General features: G+C 37.3%; 2 protein-coding genes across 3 annotated transcripts in view; one reads left to right on the forward strand and one right to left on the reverse strand.

Annotated features, from left to right (window-relative positions):
* Positions 1–13,879: 13,879 nt before the first annotated feature.
* On the forward strand, positions 13,880–21,663 carry LOC132110858 (S-adenosylmethionine synthase). Of its 2 annotated transcripts, XM_059517881.1 has the most exons (9): positions 13,881–14,198; positions 15,436–15,513; positions 15,816–15,938; positions 16,049–16,161; positions 16,248–16,391; positions 16,907–17,125; positions 17,357–17,539; positions 17,673–17,806; positions 20,453–21,663. In XM_059517881.1, the coding sequence occupies exons 1-9, from the start codon at positions 14,123–14,125 to the stop codon at positions 20,553–20,555; spliced, it is 1,173 nt and encodes a 390-aa protein (XP_059373864.1). In that variant the 5' UTR covers positions 13,881–14,122; the 3' UTR covers positions 20,556–21,663. The 2 variants fall into 2 exon arrangements, with proteins under 2 accessions (XP_059373865.1, XP_059373864.1); XM_059517882.1 differs by lacking the exon at positions 20,453–21,663 and having other exon boundaries at positions 13,880–14,198; positions 17,673–17,810.
* Positions 21,664–22,643: 980 nt separating this feature from the next.
* zgc:154058 (Transmembrane protein 150A-like) overlaps positions 22,644–24,649 on the reverse strand; it is a 30,377-nt gene continuing 28,371 nt past the window's right edge. The window contains exon 8 of the mRNA XM_059517883.1: positions 22,644–24,461. Within this exon, the coding sequence (XP_059373866.1) occupies positions 24,217–24,461 (245 nt within the window). The 3' untranslated portion in view covers positions 22,644–24,216. The remainder of the gene's footprint in view (positions 24,462–24,649) is intronic.

Here is a 24,649-nt window from a genome sequence, read left to right on the forward strand (position 1 = left end):
ATGTCGTAACGTTTCTCGAGGGTGGCGCACTGGCGCTATTTTCAAATTCGAATCATAACGAGCGTGGGCTTTGACTGTGACGGTCGCTGTTGCTGAGAATGAAGATGAAGATTGATTGATAAAGGGCTGAATTTGGATATGTTCCTTGCAAACATCTGTGCATCAAACATCTGAAACTCCTTAAGCTAAGAAATCCCTTATAAGGTTAAGGGTACACTTAGTGAAACTTGGGTTGCAACAAAAAACCCTAAGGGTTTCCTTAAGGAACTTAAGGCTGTTATTAAGTTTTTCCCCTTAATTATCTAAGTGTTCCCTTAAGCGTTGATACAAAGTCCTTAGTGACCATTTCACCTTAATAAATTTAAGGGACCAAAACAGCTCCCTTAAGTCAACTTAAACTCAAAATACGATGGCTGATTTAGTGTTAATTGAAGAGGAGGAAATACCAAGGCGTGTTTTTAATGATTGTAATAAACCCTTGGAGACGATGAATGGTTGATGAAAGGCTGAAAAGTATTATTATTATAACCACTTACGAGAACAATAATTGCCTTTTCGTCCTCTGTCCAGTTTGGTTTACGTTTTTTTTTGTTTTCTGTTATGTTTGTACTCTCCATAGCAAAAATATATTAATACAAGTGTGATTTTAGCAAGGGTTTGGCTTTTTGGTTCGTTATGTTCTGTTTACTGTTGGAGGTAACGTTAGTAACTATAGCAACCGCGGCGATCTTTGCCGTATGTTGTCAGAAACTACTGTGAAACGCTTAGTATAAACACTTAGGTAAGGGTGACAGTTAAGAGTTTTCTTGCAACGCTCTTAATGAAATCCCTTACCTCAGGGATTTTTTTCTCCCTCAGGGAAACCCTCACTTAAGGAGTTTCATGCAACCGGGCACTGGATTCTAAATATATGGAGTACAGCAAACAAATAAAATGGATGTGATTTGTAATTTTATGCCGTGCTTTTGTGTATCTATGGTTGTATTGTCAGTCATTGGATAGGAGAAAATCGCACAGCAAAATATTACAAAATGGTTAAACAATTACATAAATTGTATTCATTTTAAAGTTTCAAAGTGTAGTCTCGTTTAACATTATGTAATCCCCCGAAATGAGTTTGCAGCATGCACAGAAATGTTATTTCCTATTAAGTAGATGAGTAAACTGCTTTCAATAAATTCAATAAAAACATGTATTGATATGACAATTAAATACAACAGATTTAAATCATTAAACCCACGATTTTAAAATTTGTACGTTTTTATGTGCATGAAAACGTAAGTAAATGTGCGTGTGGTAGAACCACATTTAACGTAAAAATACACATGTATTCTCATGAGATCACGTTGGTACACAAAAGGCCTATTTCTCCAGTTCACGAATCTGTCTGAATCTGTGTTAGTGAGCACTTCTTTGCCGAGAGATAATCCATCCACCATTAGACAGCATGATTATTGCACAGGTGTGCCTTAGGCTGGCCACAATAAAAAGCCACTCTAAAATATTCAGTTTTATCACACAGCACAATGCCACAGATGTCGCAAGTTTTGAGAGAGTGTGCATTTGGCGAGCAGGAATGTCCACCAGAGCTGTTGCCAATGAACTGAATGCTTATTTCTCTACCATAAGCCATCTCCAAAGGCGTTTCAGAGAATTTGGCAGTACGTCCAACTGACCTCACAACCCCAGACCACGTGTAACCACACCAGCCCAGGACCTCCACATCCAGCATCTTCACCTCCAAGATCGTCTGAGACCAGCCACCTGGACAGCTGCTGCAGCAATCGGTTCGCAAAACCAAAGAATTTCTGCACAAACTGTCAGAAACCGTCTCAGGGAAGCTCATCTGCATGTTTGTCGTCCTCATCAGGGTCTCGACCTGACTGCAGTTTGTCATCGTAACCAACTTGAGTAGGCAAATGCTCACATTCGATGGCGTCTGGCACTTCATGGATGAATCCCGGTTTTCACTGTACAGGGCAAATGGCAGACAGCGTGTATGGCATCGTGTGGGTGAGTGGTTTCCTGATGTCAGCATTGTGGATCGGGTGGCGGTGGGGTTATGGTATGGGTAGGCGTATGTTATGGACAATGAACACAGGTGCATTTTATTGATGGCATTTTGAGTGCACCGAGATACCATGATGAGATCCTAAGGCCCAATTTTGTGCCATTCACCCACGCTCATTACCTCATGTTGCAGCATGATAATGCACGGCCCCATGTTGCATGGATCTGTACACAATTCCTGGAGGCTGAAAATATCCCAGTTCTTGCATGGCCAGCATACTCACTGGACACTCACCCATTGAGCATGTTTGGGATGCCCTGGTTCTGCGTATACGACAGCGTGTTGCAGTTCCTGCAAATATCCAGCAACTTCACACAGCCATTGAAGAGGAGTGGACCAAATTTCCACAAGCCACAATCAACAACTTGATCAACTCTATGCGAAGGAGATGTGTTATACTGCGTGAGGCAAATGGTGGTCCCACAAAACAATAAAACTGCACATTTTAGAGTGGCCTTTTATTGTGGCCAGCCTAAGGCACACATGTGCAATAATCATGCTGTCTAATCAGCATCTTGATATGCTACACCTTTGAGGTGGTTGAATTATCTCGGCCATAGGCGGAAATCGCGGGGGGGTCGGGGGGGTCCGGACCCCCCTGCATCTGAGGGTTGTCCCCCCCTAAAATATAATTGAAATATGTGTATTGTAAATAATATAATGATATATAGTTAAACTAATTGTGTAAGTAGTAAAACAATACAAATGCAAACTGAGCAACAACAAAAGAAGTTTTAAACATCTCGAGTTCCCCCTGCTTTGCCTCACAGTGCTTTGGTCCACTGCCTGCTCCCCTTTTACCTCACCACCACCGACACACACACACACACACACACACACAGTCCGGTGCGAGAAAACAATTGTTGTGGAACTCCATAAGTCAAGTTTACTTTATTCACATTAAACATCGGATGACGTGATTATTTTCTCTTTAATATAGATGATGCTGAGTCATTAATAAGTCGTGTCCAAAAAATATTATTGTGTACCAATTTACTTTTGTCACCGATGTAGTCTGCGCTGTTAGCGATTATAACAGGCGTTTTATACAGGCGTTTAGCTTGTTTAATAACGTCTTACACACTCATGGTGTACGCATATACAAGTCTTGTACGTTAGATTACGTTAGAATTTAGATTTTCCCGCGTTCACTATGATTTAGTTGGTTTCAGTGGCGGCTCGTCGGGCAGAGGTGGAAAGTAACGAATTACATTTACTTGCGTTACTGTAATTGAGTAGCTTTTTTGTGTACTAATACTTTTTAAAGTAATTTTTAAAATCTGTAATTTTACTTTTACTTAAGTATATTTTGTTTAAAGTATTGTACTTCGCTACATTTTAAAACACATTAATTACTGAGTAAAAAAAATAAAAAATAAAAAAAATAAATCGCTCCCTGGAAACTACTGCAGTAAATAATGGGCAGGAGGGCAAACTGGCGCTAAAATCACAAGAAAGATGCAGACGGACAAAACAGGCGTTAGTGGTGCAGACACCGCTGAAAACGAAACCCCGTCATATTCTGAAGTTGAACTCAAGGAAATAAAGTGAACCCCTGGCCATATGTATGCTCTATTATGCAGTGTAAGCTGTACTTGCCTAGGAAGACCAAACTAGCAGCTTATAAAATCTCGACAAGACATCAACCCTTTGCAAGAATGTAGAGGTAAGCTAAATAATTGCATCATTGCATTGGTGGTTAAAATGAAGCTTTGACATTTTAGCAAGAGTTTTGCACAAATTAGCCAAAAAGACAGTGGTGAGGAGTGTGCTATATATATCATCTGCGATAATATCATGTTATTTGTTTTAATGATGTGCGCGCGCATTTATAGTGCGTTCTTTCACTGTGTGATTCAGTCTCCTAAAGTGCATTTAGAATGATCACAAAGTTTAAGATATAGGGGCAGAAAATTCACATATTTATATAATTTCATATATTAAATCAAAATCACACAAAGAATGCCGTCTTTTCCTCCAAAAATCATCATGAATATATACATACATATATATAACAGTTCAGTAAACAAGTTAATTAAGAAACTTGCGTTTTAGACACCATATTGCCTTTTTTAGCTCTTTTTCTACAACAGAAAATAATTCCAAACACAGCCACCAAAGCACAGTTTTGCGTCTCTGAGCAACGTGACAGTGTTTCTTTCCTGAATGAATCAACCGTTTAAATGATTCGGTTCAATCGCAATGACTCACTTATTAACAGTGACTTGCTGACACATACTGGCCATTTTAATTTTACATTAAAAGTATCTTTTGATTTTTTTTAAATAATTAATTTCTTATAATTTCAAATGAGTATTCAACATTTTATGTCTTGTATATCAAAACATTATTCATGCATTTGTAACTGCAGGTTAAATGATTTCTTGTCCTGCACTAAACAGTGTAATACATCTAAATGCCACTTCCAATGAATCTTCTGCATTTCCTCTGCATTAAAAGATGAGTTTGTTGATACTGATTTGCCTGGTAACAGCCCAAATTTTTTATTATTCTAAATAACTGATTCTTTTAATTAAAAACAACTAGTTTGAGATTAATAGACCTATACCAGGTGTGTCAAACTCAGTCCCTGGAGGGCCATAGCCCTGCAGAGTTTAGTTCTAACCCTGCTCCAGCACACATATCATGCGCTGAGTCCCAATTCTACTAGAATTAGAAACTAGAATTAGTACGTCCCAAATCGTAGTATGTTGAAAAGAGTATTCCAAAGATACCCGGATGGTCTACTATTTCCGGTTAGAATTCGATGTGCAGATCAATGCACACTCTAAGGGCTAATATTGCCCACAACCCATTGCGTGCGGGAGGGAGGAGCTTTGCGATGGCTTTGTTACACACACTGCACATGAACGTCAGAATCAGCTGCCTCACAAACGACCTGCGTTTGGTTCTACGACGACGACGCCCTGCTTCTTCACCCCTCAACTTGGTAGAAGAACACATTGTAAAATGTATTGTGAAAAAAAAACGATGAGAAAAAAAGATGGGAATAGTAAATAAAATTTTATTGGACATACAAGAATGAATGAAACAACAGTTGTGGTGTGCGTAACTAGGCAACCACGTTGTCGTTCACGTTGCATGACGTCATCGAAGTATGTCCCAGAACGTGCATACTCTTTTGCTACACACTCAAAAGTATGTACTTTTTCCTCACAAAAAAAGTACATACTGTCGTAGTATAAGTAGGCGAATTGGGACTCAGCAATGTAGTTTTCAAATAAACCTAAATGATTAGATTAGCTGGATCAGGTGTGTTTAATTAGGGTTAAATCTAAACTGTGCAGGACTGTGGCCCTCCAGGAACTGAGTTTGACACCCCTTGGCCTGTCCCATTTTTGACTCCCTCCCACTGTTAAAATGTAACTAAGTAATTTTTACATGAGTAAATTTTAAATGAGCTACTTTTTACTTTTACTTGAGTTGATTTTTAGACTGGTACTTTTACTTGTACTTAAGTAAAATTTCATTAATGTAATGGTACTTTTACTTGAGTAGAATATTTTTGTACTCTTTCCACCTCTGTCGTCGGGTGAGGCAGGGGAGGCACAGTTCCCCCAAATTTTGAGGTGAAAATGAGGAAGATTTAATGTTAATAAAATTCATTATTCATTTCAGTTCATGTCTCAGAATGTATATATTTTTGTTTGTAATTTCACAGTTGTAATACCATCACACGAAAGCTCCGCTTTTCTATCGCGAATGTGCCGAATCTGCTGATGTAATTAAAACCGCTAAGTGAAAGAGAAGGGGAGGGGGAGGCCAGGGGAACCAATCAGCATCGAGTGTTCACTTTCAGCGCTGAGGAGTGCTGAGAAAAGTAACATCATAGAGGAGGCTAGCCTCCCTTCTGGAATATCAACCAACCATCATAGAGACATAAATTACGTGCTATTAGTTTGAACCTGTTTTTATACAGTCTATGGTTTGAACGTCTCCCGGAGCGGCTGGGCTGATAATTTACCAAGTATTTATAATGAGCAACGATATTGAATATATTTTCTTTATGGTTTCTGACTAAAAGCTGCCAAAAAGCCATTTTAAAGTGGTTAAGCAAATAATAATAATAATAATAACAATTGGCAGGGATCCAGACCAATACAATTAGTTTGCCTCCTCTATTTTAAAATTCACGAGCCGCCACTGGTCAGTTTATTTCATTTAATATAGTTAATCTAATATAACATCATACTAAGAGTGCAGTTGTTCTCCAGATATTAGCATAACAAATGTGATTTAGATTTTTATAAAAAATTTAATAAACAAGAAGTTAATATTAAGTGCATTTTAGGCACCATATTGACTGTTTTAGCTCTATTTCACCAACGAAAGATGTTGAAAACTAAGCTACAGCAGTAACAGCACTAATTGTGTCTTTGAGAAACACACCGAGGAGGTGTTTCCGAACTGAGTGAATCCACTTTTTGAACAAATCAGTCATTGATGTAATAAATTATTATTATTTTTGTTTGTTTTTTCCCCTGTCTTTCACGTCTATACTGATCTCACTATACAGTTGTGTGAGGGTGTATGTCTAAGAGTGTGTATGCCTTCATTTTGCTAGGCATGGAAAATGTTTTTATATATGCATGTTTTAATTATAACTGTGAAGCAACAACATTGCAATTAAATGTGCTATATAAATAAATAAAAGTTGAAGTTAAGTTCAAATTCCATTGTATTTTGGTGGCTTGATTGTGTAAACAACTTCAAAAACATTGCAAAAAAAAAAAAAAGTTTTGAAGAATGTTTTCGTCAATTTAGTCAGCTTTTTCATTGAACCAGAAAGAAACTTTGAGAAGAAGGATAATGGAACGGTCTCCATGCAATAGTAAGGCTTTCCTCTCTGTACCCATATTCTTTTTTAGCCTGTTTTATTGGTGTCCCCTTCAAAACTTGCTCGTGAGAAATGTTATGTTTATTGTCCCCCCCCAACATTTAGATGAGATTTTCGCCCCTGATCTCGGCAAAGCAGAAGTGCTCACTAACACAGATTTTGACAGATTTGTGAAAAAATCTTATGTGTACATAGAAATAGTCTTAGACCTTTGAGTTCAGCTCATGAAAAATGAGGGCAAAAACAAAAGTGTTGTGTTTATAATTTTGTTCAGTGTATCACAACATTATATTTTTTAGCATCAAGTCAAAAAGGTAAAAGCAGTTCATCCAGCTAGGGGTTCATAAAGGAGAGCTCAGAGGCCTCGGAGATAACACAATGACATGGCGTATGGTCTCGTTTACAACAGACCTAAGAACAGAATGATACTGAAATCAGATTGTTTTTACCTCCTTACACAATAATCATCCAGGCCTTCACACAGCCATGTACTGCACTACTCATCTTGCTTCTCATCTGAAAGAGCTGCTCGAAAAAAGATAATGACATTCTATATAAGATACTACAATCTGAACTTATTACAGAGATAAGATCAATTACAGAAAGTTTAGTTTCACTACTTTTGTACTAACAGATAATATTTAGGATATTGAAATATCATTACATAATTATATGATAACTGCTTATGTTGGTTTATCAAACGTTGTAACAAATGGGGAATTCTAAACAAATAATCATATTTGTATTATAATTTTAAAAATGTAATTATAATTAACTTTTTTTTTTAGACTATAAAAAAACTGCTATTCACAAACGTAACAAAGGAAAATAATCACTGTTTATTAGACTGAAATTGAAATCTGAAAATATATGCAGGGTACAGGTTCTCCAACTGAATCATATTTGTTACATTTTCAATTAAATACATTTTTATTAAAAGAGAAGTGCATTGTCTAAACACATTTCAATATTTTTTTTAATCTCAACTCACCATAGACTTACAATTCTAATATTGCAAAGAATTCATCCTCTGTTTTAGCAGACTGCTAATCTATTAATTCCCACATGGACCTCTCACATTTGAAAATGTTAACTGAGGAAATTAACGTGACCAGCTGTTTAAAGAACACAGAAATGAACAGCCTGAAACTAAATGAACACCTGGAAATTTCACAACCACAAAATCCAACTAATCTTGCTCATAGAAAAAATAAATTAATAAATAACTGAGAAAAACGTCTTGTTCCAGATTATGCTTGTACTTAAAGTAATTTGGAGAAAGCTTTCGAAAGACATACTGTACACTGTGTATTTGTTCTTACGATAATTAACAACTCAGAATGCTTCAATGACTTAAAAATATCTACTATATTAATGAGATAAAAAAAAAATAGCACAATTAAAATAATATTAATTAGTTTCTGCATTTTCAGACTGTGCCATATCAACATAAAGTCATATCAGTGTGTTGGAAAAACAAAGTTGGTCATGACTCATGAATAATGTTTTTGTGATTTAAAATACTGACTTAAAATATGACTTGAAATGAAAATATGAAAAAGTGTACTGAAGGTATTGCATTCACAGGGCATATCTACCAATAGAAAAAAGAGTAAAGTATACCGCAATATCTATACTGCTGATATAGCACAGTATTGCCCTCTACAGACTAATGTACAGTCCTGTACCTGGAACAGCTGATATTATCTATATAGCATTTACCTTTTTAAATGTTCTGAATACTGATGATCTATCCATCCAAAGATTTACATCCTTTTGATTGTTATTTCATGCACCTGTTATTGCTATATATATATATATATATATATATATATATATATATATATATATACTAATATGTCACTGTGGTCCTGGAGAAGAAGTGTACCAGGAGAAGATGTTTGGCCATTTTTATCTTTGTACTCATGTTTTGAGGACATTATTATAACCACGAGAGTCCTGTATACACTAATAAAATTGCAAAATGATTTATGTAACAACAAGGACATATAAAACAAGGTATTTTTGTAATATATACAATCATCTTGTGTTCATATATTGAGGCTCTCATAATAATTCCAGCCATAAAGGTATATATTTCACAAATAAAGTGAACATTACACCTTTCTGAAAATTCAACACAGATATTTACAGAATATGTTTGTACTCCATGAGTTTTTGAGCTCTTTCCATTACATTAGCACGTAGCCAATCCCAGGTGTGTTTGCTTACAAGTGTTAAGAACTTGATTATGTAAGATGATACAGTTAGGTTAGTGGATCTGGGCCAGCTCTGTTTTGGTGGTAATAGTTATTTTTAGGGGAGAGGGGCAGAGGCCAGTTGTTTCTGGAATGTGCTGAGATGAATGTTGTCCCAACATCCCACCCTTTCCTGCAGCTGCTGCATTCCAGCCGACCGCCGAGCCAATGTGGGAAACCTCCTTCATTTGTTATAGCAGCAACCGCGTTTGCAGTTATTCAAGCTTATTATTACAGTAATGACAATGAAACAGTAACACAGCACTTAATTGTATTTTTAATAAAAGTAAATGTGGTATAATTCATCTGTGTTCCATGCTTCATGCACAGTGACTTCAGATTTAGTTTGAAGGCTCTAAATGGGTGATGAGAAGGCAGTGAGTATCGAGTAGGAGACTTTATGTGTTTATTAATCTAATGTGTTCATAATGAAAGTTCATAAATAGATGGCAGAGTTTCCAATCAGAGACTCAGCTTAGGTTTCATACCCAGCACAACTATAAAGTTCACCTAGGTCCTCCTCATAGGAGCACCTTCAAGAGTTTCTGTCTAACCCATGTGTCTGGGTTACAGGCCAATCAGCTGTAAGCATGCATACCCCACCTACTAAACGTCCTCATCTCACTTAGCCATTGGCTGACGCACTTCACTCCTCCATGCTTATCAAAAGAGTTTACGTTTAAAAAAAGGGGGGCAGGGTAGGTGACAAGTTGTGTTTATCACCGTACACCAATCAGTATCAGCCACGTACGTTTTGTACCAAGAGAATGGTAACAAAATATAAACAGATGTTTGTCACCTCAACTAACATCAACCTTTCAACCTGTGTACTTCTGCCACAAACACATCATCATCTTAATACAACTAACATAAAGACATAAAACACATGGATATATCCACATTATGTTTTATGTACAATGTATTCTATTTCTAAGCACTGGAGATCAACATAATATTGTGTGTTATGCATTATAGGCTACATTATGTTATTATTGTGTAAAAATAATTAATTCTCTCTCTTGCATGAAGCAGAAGCAACAATAACACCTTCCTGATAAAACTAAAATGATGCACCTCATCCACACCAACTGGAGTCATATTATGAAAAAAAAGAGATAAAGATTAAGTGCCCATTTTTAATGAGTGAACCTGGTAAACAAGAAAGATAAATTAAAAGAATTAAAAATAATAAAGCACAGAAATGCCTTAACATTTCTGAAGAGTTCAGGAACCGACTATCCTATTAAGGTGCACTATTAAACAAAGCTCTGGATAACAGTCCTCTGTGGGTGAGCGATACAAAAGAAGCGAAATTTGAAGTTTGCCAAAAAGCTCATTAACAAGCTGTTGTGGTCAAATAACCAAAAACCAGCTTTTTTTGTAAAATGTAAAAAAAATTCCAAATACAAACAATGCCCACACTTTAAAATGTCTAAATTGCAATATGATGATGGCATATGGCATAGAATGGCTATATGTCCTGTTGAAATCAAACAAGAATGGATGGAATACCATTGGAAAATTGTGTTACCGTCTGCTGAAACTAAAGCGTAGGAGAAAGTTAATCTTTTATCTGGACAATGATCTCAAACACAAGGACAAATATATGTGACACATGGAAAGAGTTGAATGTCCTACAATTGTCCCCATTCCGGTCTAGTTGAGAAATTGGCTTTTTTTTTTTTTTTTTACTGAGTTGTGTCATCCCACTAAACTTTGAAGGAATGGGTCAAAATCAAAATGAAAATGAGTTTCAGTACCTAAAATATTATTATACAGTAGTTTTAGGAACAATGAGAGAACTTGGTTAGAATGCTGAACATTCTCTATAACTAAACATTTGTTAACACTTTTATTTAGGGACCAATTCTCACTATTAACTAGTTTCTTATTAGCATGTGTATTACTAGCTGTTTCTTACTACTTATAAAGCACATATTAATGCCTTATTCTACAACCCGAATTCCGGTAAAGTTGGGACGTTTTTTAAATTTTAATAAAATGAAAACTAAAAGACTTTCAAATCACATGAGCCAATATTTTATTCACAATAGAACATAGATAACATAGCAAATGTTTAAACTGAGAAAGTTTACAATTTTATGCACAAAATGAGCTCATTTCAATTTTGATTTCTGCTACAGGTCTCAAAATAGTTGGGACGGGGCATGTTTACCATGGTGTAGCATCTCCTTTTCTTTTCAAAACAGTTTGAAGACGTCTGGGCATTGAGGCTATGAGTTGCTGGAGTTTTGCTGTTGGAATTTAGTCCCATTCTTGCCTTATATAGATTTCCAGCTGCTGAAGAGTTCGTGGTCGTCTTTGACGTATTTTTCGTTTAATGATGCGCCAAATGTCCTCTATAGGTGAAAGATCTGGACTGCAGGCAGGCCAGGTTAGCACCCGGACTCTTCTACGACGAAGCCATGCTGTTGTTATAGCTGCAGTATGTGGTTTTGCATTGTCCTGCTGAAATAAACAAGGCCTTCCCTGAAATAGACGTTGTTTGGAGGGAAGCATATGTTGCTCTAAAACCTTTATATACCTTTCAGCATTCACAGAGCCTTCCAAAACATGCAAGCTGCCCATACCGTATGCACTTATGCACCCCCATACCATCAGAGATGCTGGCTTTTTTACTGAACGCTGATAACATGCTGGAAGGTCTCCCTCCTCTTTAGCCCGGAGGACACGGCGTCCGTGATTTCCAACAAGAATGTCAAATTTGGACTCGTCTGACCATAAAACACTATTCCACTTTGAAATAGTCCATTTTAAATGAGCCTTGGCCCACAGGACACTACGGCGCTTCTGGACCATGTTCACATATGGCTTCCTTTTTGCATGATAGAGCTTTAGTTGGCATCTGCTGATGGCACGGCGGACTGTGTTTACCGACAGTGGTTTCTGAAAGTATTCCTGGGCCCATTTAGTAATGTCATTGACACAATCATGCCGATGAGTGATGCAGTGTCGTCTGAGAGCCTGAAGACCACGGGCATCCAATAAAGGTCTCTGGCCTTGTCCCTTACGCACAGAGATTTCTCCAGTTTCTCTGAATCTTTTGATGATGTTATGCACTGTAGATGATGAGATTTGCAAAGCCTTTGCAATTTGACGTTGAGGAACATTGTTTTTAAAGTTTTCCACAATTTTTTTACGCAGTCTTTCACAGATTGGAGAGCCTCTGCCCATCTTTACTTCTGAGAGACTCTGCTTCTCTAAGACAAAGCTTTTATAGCTAATCATGTTACAGACCTGATATCAATTAACTTAATTAATCACTAGATGTTCTCCCAGCTGAATCTTTTCAAAACTGCTTGCTTTTTTAGCCATTTGTTGCCCCTGTGCCAACTTTTTTGAGACCTGTAGCAGGCATTAAATTTTAAATGAGCTAATTAAGTGGATAAAAGTGTAAAATCTCTCAGTTTAAACATTTGCTACGTTATCTATGTTCTATTGTGAATAAAATATTGGCTCATGTGATTTGAAATTCCTTTAGTTTTCATTTTATTAAAATTTTAAAAACGTCCCAACTTTTCCGGAATTCGGGTTGTACATGATCATCCTTTAGATCGCTTAACCTGACCCAATACCTAAACTTAACAACTACCTTACTAATTATTAAAAAGCAACACATTAGGACTTTATTTGTACAGGTCTTGAAATCAGCATAATGGATAAATCTGTATTTATTTCCATGTGATTTCACAAAAAAGGGTAAAAAGGGTAAAGTTATAGGTCATTCCTATAGATTTTGTTTGTCTTTCTGCTCAAATGTAAAAGCAGAATGTTTAATCCCATGTGGGGATACAAGTCACCATTATTTATATAATGCTTTATACAAGACAGACTGTTTTAAAGCAGTGTCACAGTAATAAACAAGGAAATAACAGAATCAGTGATGCAGACTTAAGTGAGACAAATTCAAATTCAATGTACACTATTACAATAATTGCATTAATTTTATTGTTAATTTTATTGTTTTATTTTAAAGTTGTGATCCAGTGGGTCTTCATAATTTGACATTTCAACCCTTGGTCACATCCTGGCTTGACCCATATTGCACCTTTGAAGCTTTGAAAGGGAACATTTAATTGAGAAATCTGGAAATCTGCAAACTACAATTGACAGCAGAAATAGAAATAAGAAGTGGTCATATCAAGATCCATAATAATCCAAAACCTTATATTATAAACACAATCTAAGCATAGACAGTTCAAACAAAGATCAGGGCAACATGTCTTGGAACTGACCTTGATTGTTTTTGCAATGCATTTAATACACAACCACAGAAAAAATAAATTTTGCCAAGCACATATCCTTTGCAAATGAGAGGAGTGCTGTGTCATCCAATCACATCTGCAACTTCACCACACCCCTTCAGATTTTATATTACTTGACATAACTTTTCCACAATCTTTATCATAAATCACCCTTAGGTCTGTTGGTAAAAGCTCCAGCCCTGATACTTGGTGTGATGTGAGGATGATTTCTAGCCTACAAGTGTCCACTGACAACAGAAACCCTCCCTCCACAAAGAAAACCCTCCTAATACAGAGCTGAGCGCACAATGGGTTAACAGTGTGTTTCTGAAAGTTTAAATCTCCTCCCCCCAAACAACACCCCCTGGAATGGTCTGCCCCACTTGTTCACATGACATGTGTGTATATGTGTGTATATTTGTGAGTGAGAGAGTGAGTAAAGCTTAGTGTGTGTCTCCTTTCTGCCATATATAGGGGCAAACTTGCTTTGAGACGAGGTTGTGTGTTATATAGTCTGTGATCTATCTGTACACCTCACTTTCTTTCTATCTTTCTTCAATACCCTTGGGACTATAAGGATTTCTGCACACTTGGCCTGCTTTAACCACAGCTGGAGGACAATTATTAAGCATTTGATAGATTATTTTGTCCTGTTGATTTTGAAGCAAACATGGAAGGAATGAATGACGTTCATGATGACGGATCTTTCATGTTCACCTCAGAGTCTGTGGGAGAAGGCCATCCAGGTGATTTTCAATCTGAACTTTTAAAATAAACTCTCAAAAATGTGCTTTTTAAAACTTTGTAGTATGTACTACATAACTTTTGTATCCTTTACCTGGGTGCGTGCTTGGAGAAAAACCCTAAAGACATATACCTATAGACCTATAGACGTATTCACCTGCCTCAACAAGTCACTGGAGCATATAGAAGTGGTGAGCTGGTTAAGCAACAGTATGTATAGAAATAAGCTGGTTAAGCAACAGTTCAGTGGGGTTCATTCACACTTTCAGTAACAATACTTCCACAGTACCATGTGCTTAACTGGTATTTCATTGAGTGAAAGTGTAGTAGACAAAAATAGTAAATTAGGGGTCATGACTTTTACAGAGGCGTTAAATTCCTGCCTATCACTTGTAGGCTTTTCTCAGTTGCATATTTACTATGCAATTTATTTCATAATGAACTTACTGATACAAAGAATGATTTGATTATGACACCATCCCATGGCTGTATAATGAGTGAATAAGTGGCACACCTGTATACCAACAGATTTTGCTTCAGTAGTTATTTCTGTTTCAGGTGGGAACTTACCAGACCTCAGATTTCTTATCTGCCATATTGCGGTTCTCTCATGTCATGCTACAAGGCCAAAGTGCTATAGACAGTTTCAGATTCTGCACTCCTGAAATATGTCAAGTCAGTTTGATTTCACATTACGTATTTCAAAACCTTTAAAGAAAACGTAATGACTCTTAATGAGTTTGAATGACTTTTAATCTAATCTGGTCTGGTTCCTCCTAGACAAATTTTGCAAACCTGTCTGGTTCACATTAATATCTCACATCAGCACATATTTCAGCAGATCAATCAATAGGTGTACATGTACAAGATGCAAAAAAATCTATTCCATAATGCTCCAGACTGAATAGATTTGCCTTGTTTGTCTTATATTATCAACTGAGATGTTGTTTTTGACAGTGTAGTTTCTGATGTAACTCAACTACACGGTTGCCTCAGCTAGCAGCACAAATATAGACTGAGTGAATGATTCTGAAAGGAGAGGACCATCGGTATTGTCCTCCAGCTGCTCAGCTGGGGTTTCGCTTTGTCGGGATTCCTATGTCCTACAGTCTTGCTATAGGACACGCATTTCAGCTCTTGAACTGAAACTTTCTGGTGTAATAAATTTAAACGCACACTTGAACCCTAATCTGAAACATTACATAACTTTGTTTTATAATGGTGTGATTTTGTTAATAGATAAAATCTGTGACCAAATCAGTGATGCAGTTCTTGACGCACATTTGAAGCAGGACCCAGATGCTAAAGTGGCCTGTGGTGAGTGAACATTTTAATTACAAAAAAAAATAATAATAATAAGCACCTAAAATCCTTCTGTATGAACACGAGTGTTAAAATACTTTCTGAAAAAAACTGAAAGTTTATAGTCCAACAGCTGGTCACTTATCTTGACATTTGTTCAGTTATAGAGTGACCATTTCTTGAAACTCTTTGTTTCTGTCCCATCCATTAAATGGATAACATCTTCATGTCTAAATTTAACCTAGCAATGGATTATACAGTGGCAGCTTCCATTTTTTAAGGGCTGTTTGACTAATTAAGGTTGTTTTAATCATCAGAAACTGTTTGTAAGACTGGTATGGTACTTCTCTGCGGTGAGATCACATCTCGGAGCAACGTTGACTACCAGAAAATTGTGCGTGACACCATTAAACACATTGGTTATGACAACTCTGAAAAAGGTCAGGAGCAATACATACGTATTTTGATTTTCAGCAAACTGCCTGGTACTGTAGATCTATACTAAATCATCCACCATTTTTTCCCACTCTTTGCTCTTTCCTCTGTTCAGGCTTTGACTATAAAACCTGCAATGTGCTGGTGGCTCTTGAGCAGCAGTCTCCTGATATAGCGCAGGGTGTCCACGTTGACAGACATGAGGAAGACATTGGAGCTGGAGACCAGGTCTGAACACAACCAATGTGTAAAAATGTGTTTGAGCACATCATTTGTGATAAACATCCTCATTTTGCATTTCCATTGTGTTTTAGGGGCTCATGTTTGGCTATGCCACTGATGAGACGGAGGAGTGCATGCCGCTCACAATTGTCCTCGCACACAAACTCAATGCCAAAATGGCCGAGCTGCGGCGGGATGGCACCATCCCATGGCTCCGCCCAGACTCAAAAACTCAGGTCAGCAAAATAAAGATTAAAAACCAAATATGTTTAAAAGAAAAACAAAAAAAAGTAATTTTTGCACACTCACAAAAAATTCTAAAGTTTCTATTATCGAGTCTTTAAAGCCACAATGTGCAGGTTCAAAGCCCCTGACTGACATTGACCATGATATCTTATCTGACAAGTGTTCATTGAACCAACACATTGGCCAATAGATGTGACGCCTGTTGAGCAAGATAGTGACCATGAGGCGGTCTCTTTTAATGCTTGAGAGAAAATGACCCACAGTATGACATCCAGGGCCCCCGGTCCTTAATTTTCGCAGTGGGACAGAGGACACGACTGTGCACCCGTCAATCTCAAGAGCATGCCAGCAACTCAAGCTGGACAGCTTTCAGGAAGCTGAAACCTCTGATCTATTTTAGAGTTCTGCCATTTTCAGACGTACAGAAGGAAATGTCCTTCAAATTCCCTATGTCGAATAAAATGATGACTTCAGATGTTTTCCTATATGATTTCCACAACTCCAGGTCACGGTGCACTACATACAGGAGAATGGTGCTGTGATACCTTTGCGTGTCCATACAGTGGTCATCTCCGTCCAACATGACGACTACATTTCACTTGAGGTGCAACAGCGTATTCTGAAGGAGAAGGTCATCAAAGCTGTAGTGCCAGCAAAATATCTTGACGATAAGACTGTCTACCATCTGCAGCCAAGTGGACGCTTTGTCATCGGAGGGCCTCAGGTGAGCACCTTCTGTCAATTAGTTGTATGGAAAGCTGCACTTTTAACATCGACACCAAAGAGCACTGGCTCTGACATTGTAGCGGAACATGATGAGCCATGGTGAGCTTCATTAAGATGAAGAGCTGTTTCATGTTTCTTCACAAAATTCTACCTTTGTTTTTCCTATTGGTTTGGAATGACACGAGGATGACATCATTTTCATTAAACCATAAAACCATCTTCTCTTTAGGGAGATGCTGGTGTTACGGGTAGGAAGATTATTGTGGACACATATGGTGGATGGGGGGCTCATGGTGGTGGGGCCTTCTCTGGGAAGGATTACACCAAGGTGGACCGCTCTGCTGCCTATGCTGCACGCTGGGTGGCCAAGTCTCTGGTGAAGGCCAAACTGTGCAGAAGAGTGTTGGTTCAGGTGAGATGACAGTGTAAACACCTTCAATAACATCTTACAAGTTTAAAAAATGTGAACAATGTATGAAGTTGTGTCTAGACAAACAAGTTGATCCACATTTTGACCAATTTTATCTGGTATGGATTAAAACTAGGTGTCTTACGCCATTGGAGTCGCGCACCCACTCTCAGTCTCCCTCTTCACCTATGGCTCATCGGAAAAAACAGAGAAGGAGTTGCTACATATTGTCAACAAGAACTTTGACCTCCGACCAGGTGTCATTGTTAGGTAAACAATTAATAAGATAATATGTTGTTATTATGTTCTTCTACTTTAGGAAGAGAAAACAACCTTTTCTGTTTTTCAGCCTTAAAAACCAAATGCTTAATTTCAGAACTTTGTGTGGGTGAGTTAAACTAGAGGGAGACATTATTTACATGGAATTTAGGTAAAATGAGGAATTATTTTCTGCTATTACATCTGTTCAATAAGTTCCAAGTAATGTTATGGCCATCCAATCATGTTTGCTTAGAGTAAAACAGCATCTAGCCTACTTTTAGTAGATGAAAACAACATTTTAGTCAATGAGTAAGCAAAAAATAAAACCAAATTAACATGTTCTATATTAGTTTAAACATATATTAATATTTAACAAAATCAGCGAGTGAAAGCTGTCCTTGTGAAAGCTCTTGAAATAATGAGGACACTATTGTAATACAATACTGTGAATTCTTTACACGTTAGTCTTTAATTTTGGTTTGTTAAGTGTATTTACAGCATGTCTTAAATAACTTCAAGTTGACATGTTTGCACCATTTTGGGAAGATTCAAAGGTGTTCTATTATGAATATGTGTTTTTGTGTGTGTGTGTGTGTGTGTGTGTGTGTGTGTTTGTGTGCCTAGTATTCCTTAAATTATTGGGACCAAATGTCCACACAAGTATAGTAATACCAGTCATTTTTGACCTTGTGGATAAATTTTTTGGTCCCCATCAGGAAAAATAGCTTATAAATCACACTAAAGTAAGTTTTTTTTTTTTTTTGTAAATCTAAAAATGCTTAAAGTTTTCTGTGATGGGGTAGATTTAGGCCTACAGTTTGTACAGCATAAAAAACATTACATCTATGGGAAGTCCCCATAAAACAGTGAGTGTGTTTACCGGATCTTAAAAATATGTGGCATGAAGAAAAAAGAAGAAGAAAGAATTTACACTGATTATAAATGCTATATCATCATATTGATATACAGTCATAGCCAAAGGTTTTGGCAGTGACATACATTTAGAGTTTTACAAAGTTTTCTGCTTAAGCTGTTGTGGTGTTCATTCACATTTTTCTAGATTATTGTGTAGAGTGATCAGATGAATTTTAAAGAATTGCTTAAAGCTTCATTGGCTAGAAAAATGAACACCACATGTGAAAGTGTGTATGAGCACCAGTCAGGTGAAATCATTATCATACTAAATAGATTGTAAGTGCAAACTGATGGAGGGAAGAAAGTTTTTCCAATCATTGTGTTCTTGTTAGCAATAGTTATCTCCAAAAAAACACGTGTAGCCATCATAGCTTTGCATCGAAATGGCCTCACATAAGAAGGAAATTGATACAAAAAAATATTGCATCTGAAAGAACCATTTACTGGATCATCAAGAACTTCAAGGAGAGAGGTTCGACTGCAGTGATGGAGTCTTCAGGATGTCCCAGAGTGTCCAGCGAGCACCAGGAACATCTTCTCCTGAGGAGTCAGCTACAGAATCGTGTCTCCAGCAGTGCTAAGCTTGCTCAGGGATGGCAGCAGTTGGTGTGAGAGCATCTGCACACACAGTGAGGCCAAGACTTTTGGACAACTGCCTGGTGTCAAGAAGAGCAGCAAAGAAGCCACTTTTCTCCAAGAACAATGTCAAGGACAGACTGAAATTCTTCCGAAAGTACAAGGATTGGACAGCAAAAGACTTGTTCAAAATTATTTTCTCTGATGAAGCTCCCTTCCGACTGTTTGGGACATCTGGAAAATCGATTGTTCAGAGAAGAAAAGGTGAATGCTACAATGAGTCCTGTGTTGTGCCAACTATGAAGCATCCTGAGACCATCCATGAGTGGGGTTGCTTTTAAACCAAGGGAGTGGGCTCTCTCATATTCTGCCCAAAAACACTGCCATGAATAAAGACAGGTATCAAAACACCTTGCAAGAGCGACTTCTTCCAGCATGATGGAGCACCATGTCACAAAGCAAGAGTGATAAAGAAGTGGCTTGAAGATCATTACATTGACATTTTGGATCCATGGCCAGTCAACTCCCCAGATCTCAATCCCATAGAGAACCTGTGGTCAGTCCTCAAAACGCAAGTGGACAAGCAGAAGCCCACAAATTGTGTTCAACTCTGAGAATTAATAAGCAAGAATGGATAGCCATCAGTCAGGATTTGACCCAGACGCTAATATCCAGCCAGAGCGAATTGCAGAGGTTTTGAAGAACAAGGTTCAACACTAAATATTGACTCATTATATATTTTTCCAATAAAAGCCTTTAAAACATACGATAGGCTTATCATTGTTTTTTCAGTATACCATAGAAACATGTGTTAAAAATAATCTACAAATACTGAAGCAGCAAACTTTGCAAAACACAAAATCACTGCCAAAACTTTTTGCCATGACTGTATGTAAACATGGGGTTTCCCAGTTTCTCCTCCAGGGGGAGCATCACTACCACCAATGTACTCGAAATGGCGGTTCTAATTTGCAATAGCTTTCTCTTCATTCAAATTAAAACAGTATGCATTATACATAGTACAACATATAGATTATTTAGTATAAATATTTAATAAGTACCGATGTACATAAATTAGGTTGCCTACATTTTATTAAAGGTTCAAGTAGGATTCAGGTGTGGTCTGTTTGGTGAAAAGCTAACTAACTCAATTTCCACTGACAGGGACCTGAACCTGAAGAGACCGATCTACCAGAGCACCGCCTGCTACGGTCATTTTGGCCGATCAGAGTTCCCCTGGGAGATGGCCAAGAGTCTCAAGGTTTAAACCGAGAGGCGTGCGACTCATACCTTCAGTCATTCAGTCGCTCTTTCCTCCAGCTCTCCTCTCTCAGATGATTTTGGATCTCTTCCCGCATATGCTACATTTCAGATTAGATGAATATGCTGTAAATGTCAAGATTGATAAATTAATAGCCGTCTGTCATGAAAGTATCCCTCACCACGTCGACACTCGTGACAATTAATCATTCCTTAAAGCTGAAGTGCGTCCTATCCCAGCTTGCCATTTAAGTAATCAACTTTTAAGTAATCAGATTAATTACTTTAAAGAGTGTAAGTACTGTGACTCTGTAGTGCTATCAATGTATTACTCTGTCAGCAGAAACACTGGCGGGAGTTTTGGGCGGGAATATCTGTTTTTCCGATCAACGGAGGAGGTTTCGGATAAACTGGTGGGATGGGGGAGGGGGATTGTACTTCTGTTTGGTGCCACTAGTACCTCAGAAATAACACATTTCAGCTTTATACTTTAAATGATTTAAATCACAATTATTCTGTATTTACTACTTTGCAATTTATTTTCCTCGATCATGAGTCGAATAGCTTGGCTATTTAATCGGTTTTCATTGTGTGAAGAGTTATAAGCATAATGTGGACCACTGGGAGCTTTAGGTTTTATACATGTTTACAATCTGAGTTCTGGCATCATATTTACAGTCTTAAAAGGGTCTAATTTGTGTGCCTTTTTTTGCATCATTAGAACATTTGCTTTTTATGCTTCATTTGTGGCTGCATTAATCTCATTAATGTTTGATAATGGCGGAGGGATATTATTAGAATTTTGTTGTTTATGTGTACAGATCTTGTGCTGGTCTTACATTAATTGTCATCACTGGAGAGTGAGCATGTGTATGTGTGTTTATGTACTTCAGTTATGAACAAACCCAGATAATGTTGCACACTTGAGATGTGTGTGAAAGCCTCATTTGTTTTTAGACTTCTTTGAGTTCAACAGAGGCATTAACCCTTAAAAACACTATAAACCATATTACTCATACCGTTTTCTTTCAGATTTTCAACTTTTGTCTTTAAGATTAAATTTGAGATCTGACATGTAAATAATTGTGAATAATTAAAGTGTGGAAAATTCTTCATATATGTCTGGAGTCAGATTGGATGTATTTAAACACGATGAATGGCTAATTTATTGGTTAATATGCCATCCAGTCATTTCATTATGTGCAAGGATTATGTTTATTACACATCTTTGTAATATGTCACAAAAATATGAAGCAAAGCACTTGATAAGTCAAACCAGAACAACAAATTCAATGTGTTTAAATAAACTCCAAGTCCATGGTGACCACTAACTGGAATTGTGTGACACAGTCTCCATGACTTAAGCAAAGTTCATTCACAGAGATAAGAGAAAAGTTAATGAGACTAATGTTTGATTCTGCTACATTTCCATACATTTTAAGGCAACTTTACAGCACACTTAAACACCCCAAAACTCTTCTCCAATGAGTGATTCAATCTTTGGTTGACACAAAGGCACATTAAGATATTTGTTGTTGAATGATGACAGCATGTTTGCAACAGTACAGCTATTGACCACCAGAGTCCTAGTTTAAGCAAACTTAATAGATAATATATGAAGGAACACAAGTCTAGGCAAAAGGTTATTAAGCAAAATGACTTTTAACAGGTTTCTTAAAGGATTAGTCAAAAATGACTTTTCACCCTCATGTTTCCCGCCTGTGAAACACAAAATGAGAATATTTGCAAACTTTTAAAGATTCTATTTTTTTTCTTGTTACTTTAAAAATTCACCTCATGGTGACCATGTCTATTAAGCACCAAAAAATCTAAAAAACAAAACAAACATAAAAAACACTGTGCTAAAATACACCAAATGAGTCTTATGAGCTACTTTTATGTTGGTCATTGCTGTGAATTGTCTGCTATGGAATAAAGCTGCACAACAATTCTTCTAATTTCTTCTTTTGACTTCCACATAGAGTATAACAGATTTTGACTTTGAAACTAAATTAAGTTGAATATTTGGTGAAGTTTTATGTTTGGATGAATTATTTATTTAAACAATACACGAGAAAAACTTCGGAGACAATGGTTTAAACAACAAATTAAACCAATTTATGGGGTTAACAGAGTCCCAGTGATGCAATCGAAGCAAAATACAGCTCTCTGGCTACATGAAGGAAATGTTCTAAACAAGTTACTGAAACAGTTGAATGTTTACTCATATCTGGTGGATCAACACAGTCTGGAACACAGAGAGAAGATGTGACAGCAAAAGACAGATCTGAATTCCTGAGCGTAGAGAATTAGTAAACTGAAATTACATGAATGATGTTTTCAGGACAGCACTGGTGGAATCAAATAGTGAGAAGCATAAATATGGCTCTTATCCTGACAAATTAAATGACAAAACTCCCTTGATAATGAATGAGGAACAATATTAATTTTTTGTCATGCTGGTAGTGTGAAAACATTTGACCAATGTAAACCTAATTGTTTCTTTTTTTCAAAAGAAACTAAATCAATCATAAATTTGCAGTCCTGCTGCAAGTAATATTGTCTGCAAAAAACAGCTCATAGAGACCTTCTGTACATCTAAGAACACCTACACTCATCACCCTTTACATTAAAGGGCAGCTTCATTCATCTTTCATTACTAGACGCTTCCTTGTGACTCCCATAAACCCCCCACTCAACACACAACGATTCCTTCAGTGACAGAAAGAGGGAAACATATGATCACACTGACCACAGAACCCTCTTCTCAGTAACATTTGGTCAAAATGTAAAGCAAAACTCATAGACTCTAACATGGTGCCTGGAATGGCACCAATTACTGGCGACTTAATGTGATAAATTTATGCACCTGTTTCACGAGAAGTTTTTGCGTATCTCTTTCAGCTTAGTTGTTTACAACCAGCATATTTTTTGCTTCATATGAAAAAAAAATACATGCCTTATATATTCAAGGCAACTGAATACATTTCTAATAAATATCTGTATTTGGTTTTTGGTATATAAGGCACATTGGTAATGACAATCTCCTGAAAATACATTTCTGACAGCATATTGTGATTAAGGCAAAATGAACCACCTTGATCAGTTATCAAACAGTAGTGATAAGTGAAAATACAATGTTATGTGGTTTAACCATCACTGCCTTTGAAAATAAAAACTCTAAAAAAAACAACATCCTAAAGGCACAGAAAAGCATCAGCATTTTTGGATCCATTGTCTTGCAATGTTTGGAACTGGCACAACAACCATTGTTTTGAGGGGCTATGTTAAAATTTTTGAGTGTTGCAGAAGGCTTCTGATGCAGCGGTCCTCTGGGTTCACCAATGGACATGTGTAGTTTAGCCAACTAGCAGTCTAGTTCCTTTATCCAAGTAACACAGATACTCAAAAATCCCAGTGAGATCTAATGGAAACTCCAAAACATCCAGGCAATGAACTTTGTTTTTCCCAGTGTGGAAGCTGTGCGATTCAAAAGGTCCCCAGAGAGTGAAAAAATCTCTCAAAAATGTGCAAAATATGAGCTGGATTCTTTGCCAAAAGGTAAGCCGGTTGTATGAGAGCCAGGTCCAGTTTCTGTCACTTTCCCTCTGCGGTTGTAGTGTTCTTTTCTAGTGTTGAGAGAGATTGGCAAATACAGGACACTGAGGTTACAGTTTGGACAGGCTCTCAGTCTGGTGCATACTGGCCCCAGCAAGAGACTCCATTTTGTGGTTTTGGCTTACAGACTGTAGAGATTGCCCTCGGGCCAGCACCATCATTGTGTCACTAGATATCCCGGCGAATTCAAAAGCGAATGTGCTGTAGAACAGCATAATAATGACACAGAAGACCCACTCGAAAATGGCTGATGCATGTTGCAGGACAAAACTCTCCTGGACAAAAAACGCCCCGCCTGAGGAAAGTTTCATCAAGGAATCATAGTGAACACTGTAAACTCATGCTCAGGCCTGTTTGCATTACAGGAAGAACATGCATGAACTCACTGACTGGGAAACAAAAGAAAAGCAAAAGAGACTGAAGCCTGAAGGCTGAATACAACAGGATATTCTGGGAATATGTGAGATCTGAGAATATTGCAAC

The sequence above is a fragment of the Carassius carassius genome, chromosome 30, assembly GCF_963082965.1.
Source record: "Carassius carassius chromosome 30, fCarCar2.1, whole genome shotgun sequence".
NCBI classification, from domain to species: Eukaryota; Metazoa; Chordata; class Actinopteri; order Cypriniformes; family Cyprinidae; genus Carassius; species Carassius carassius.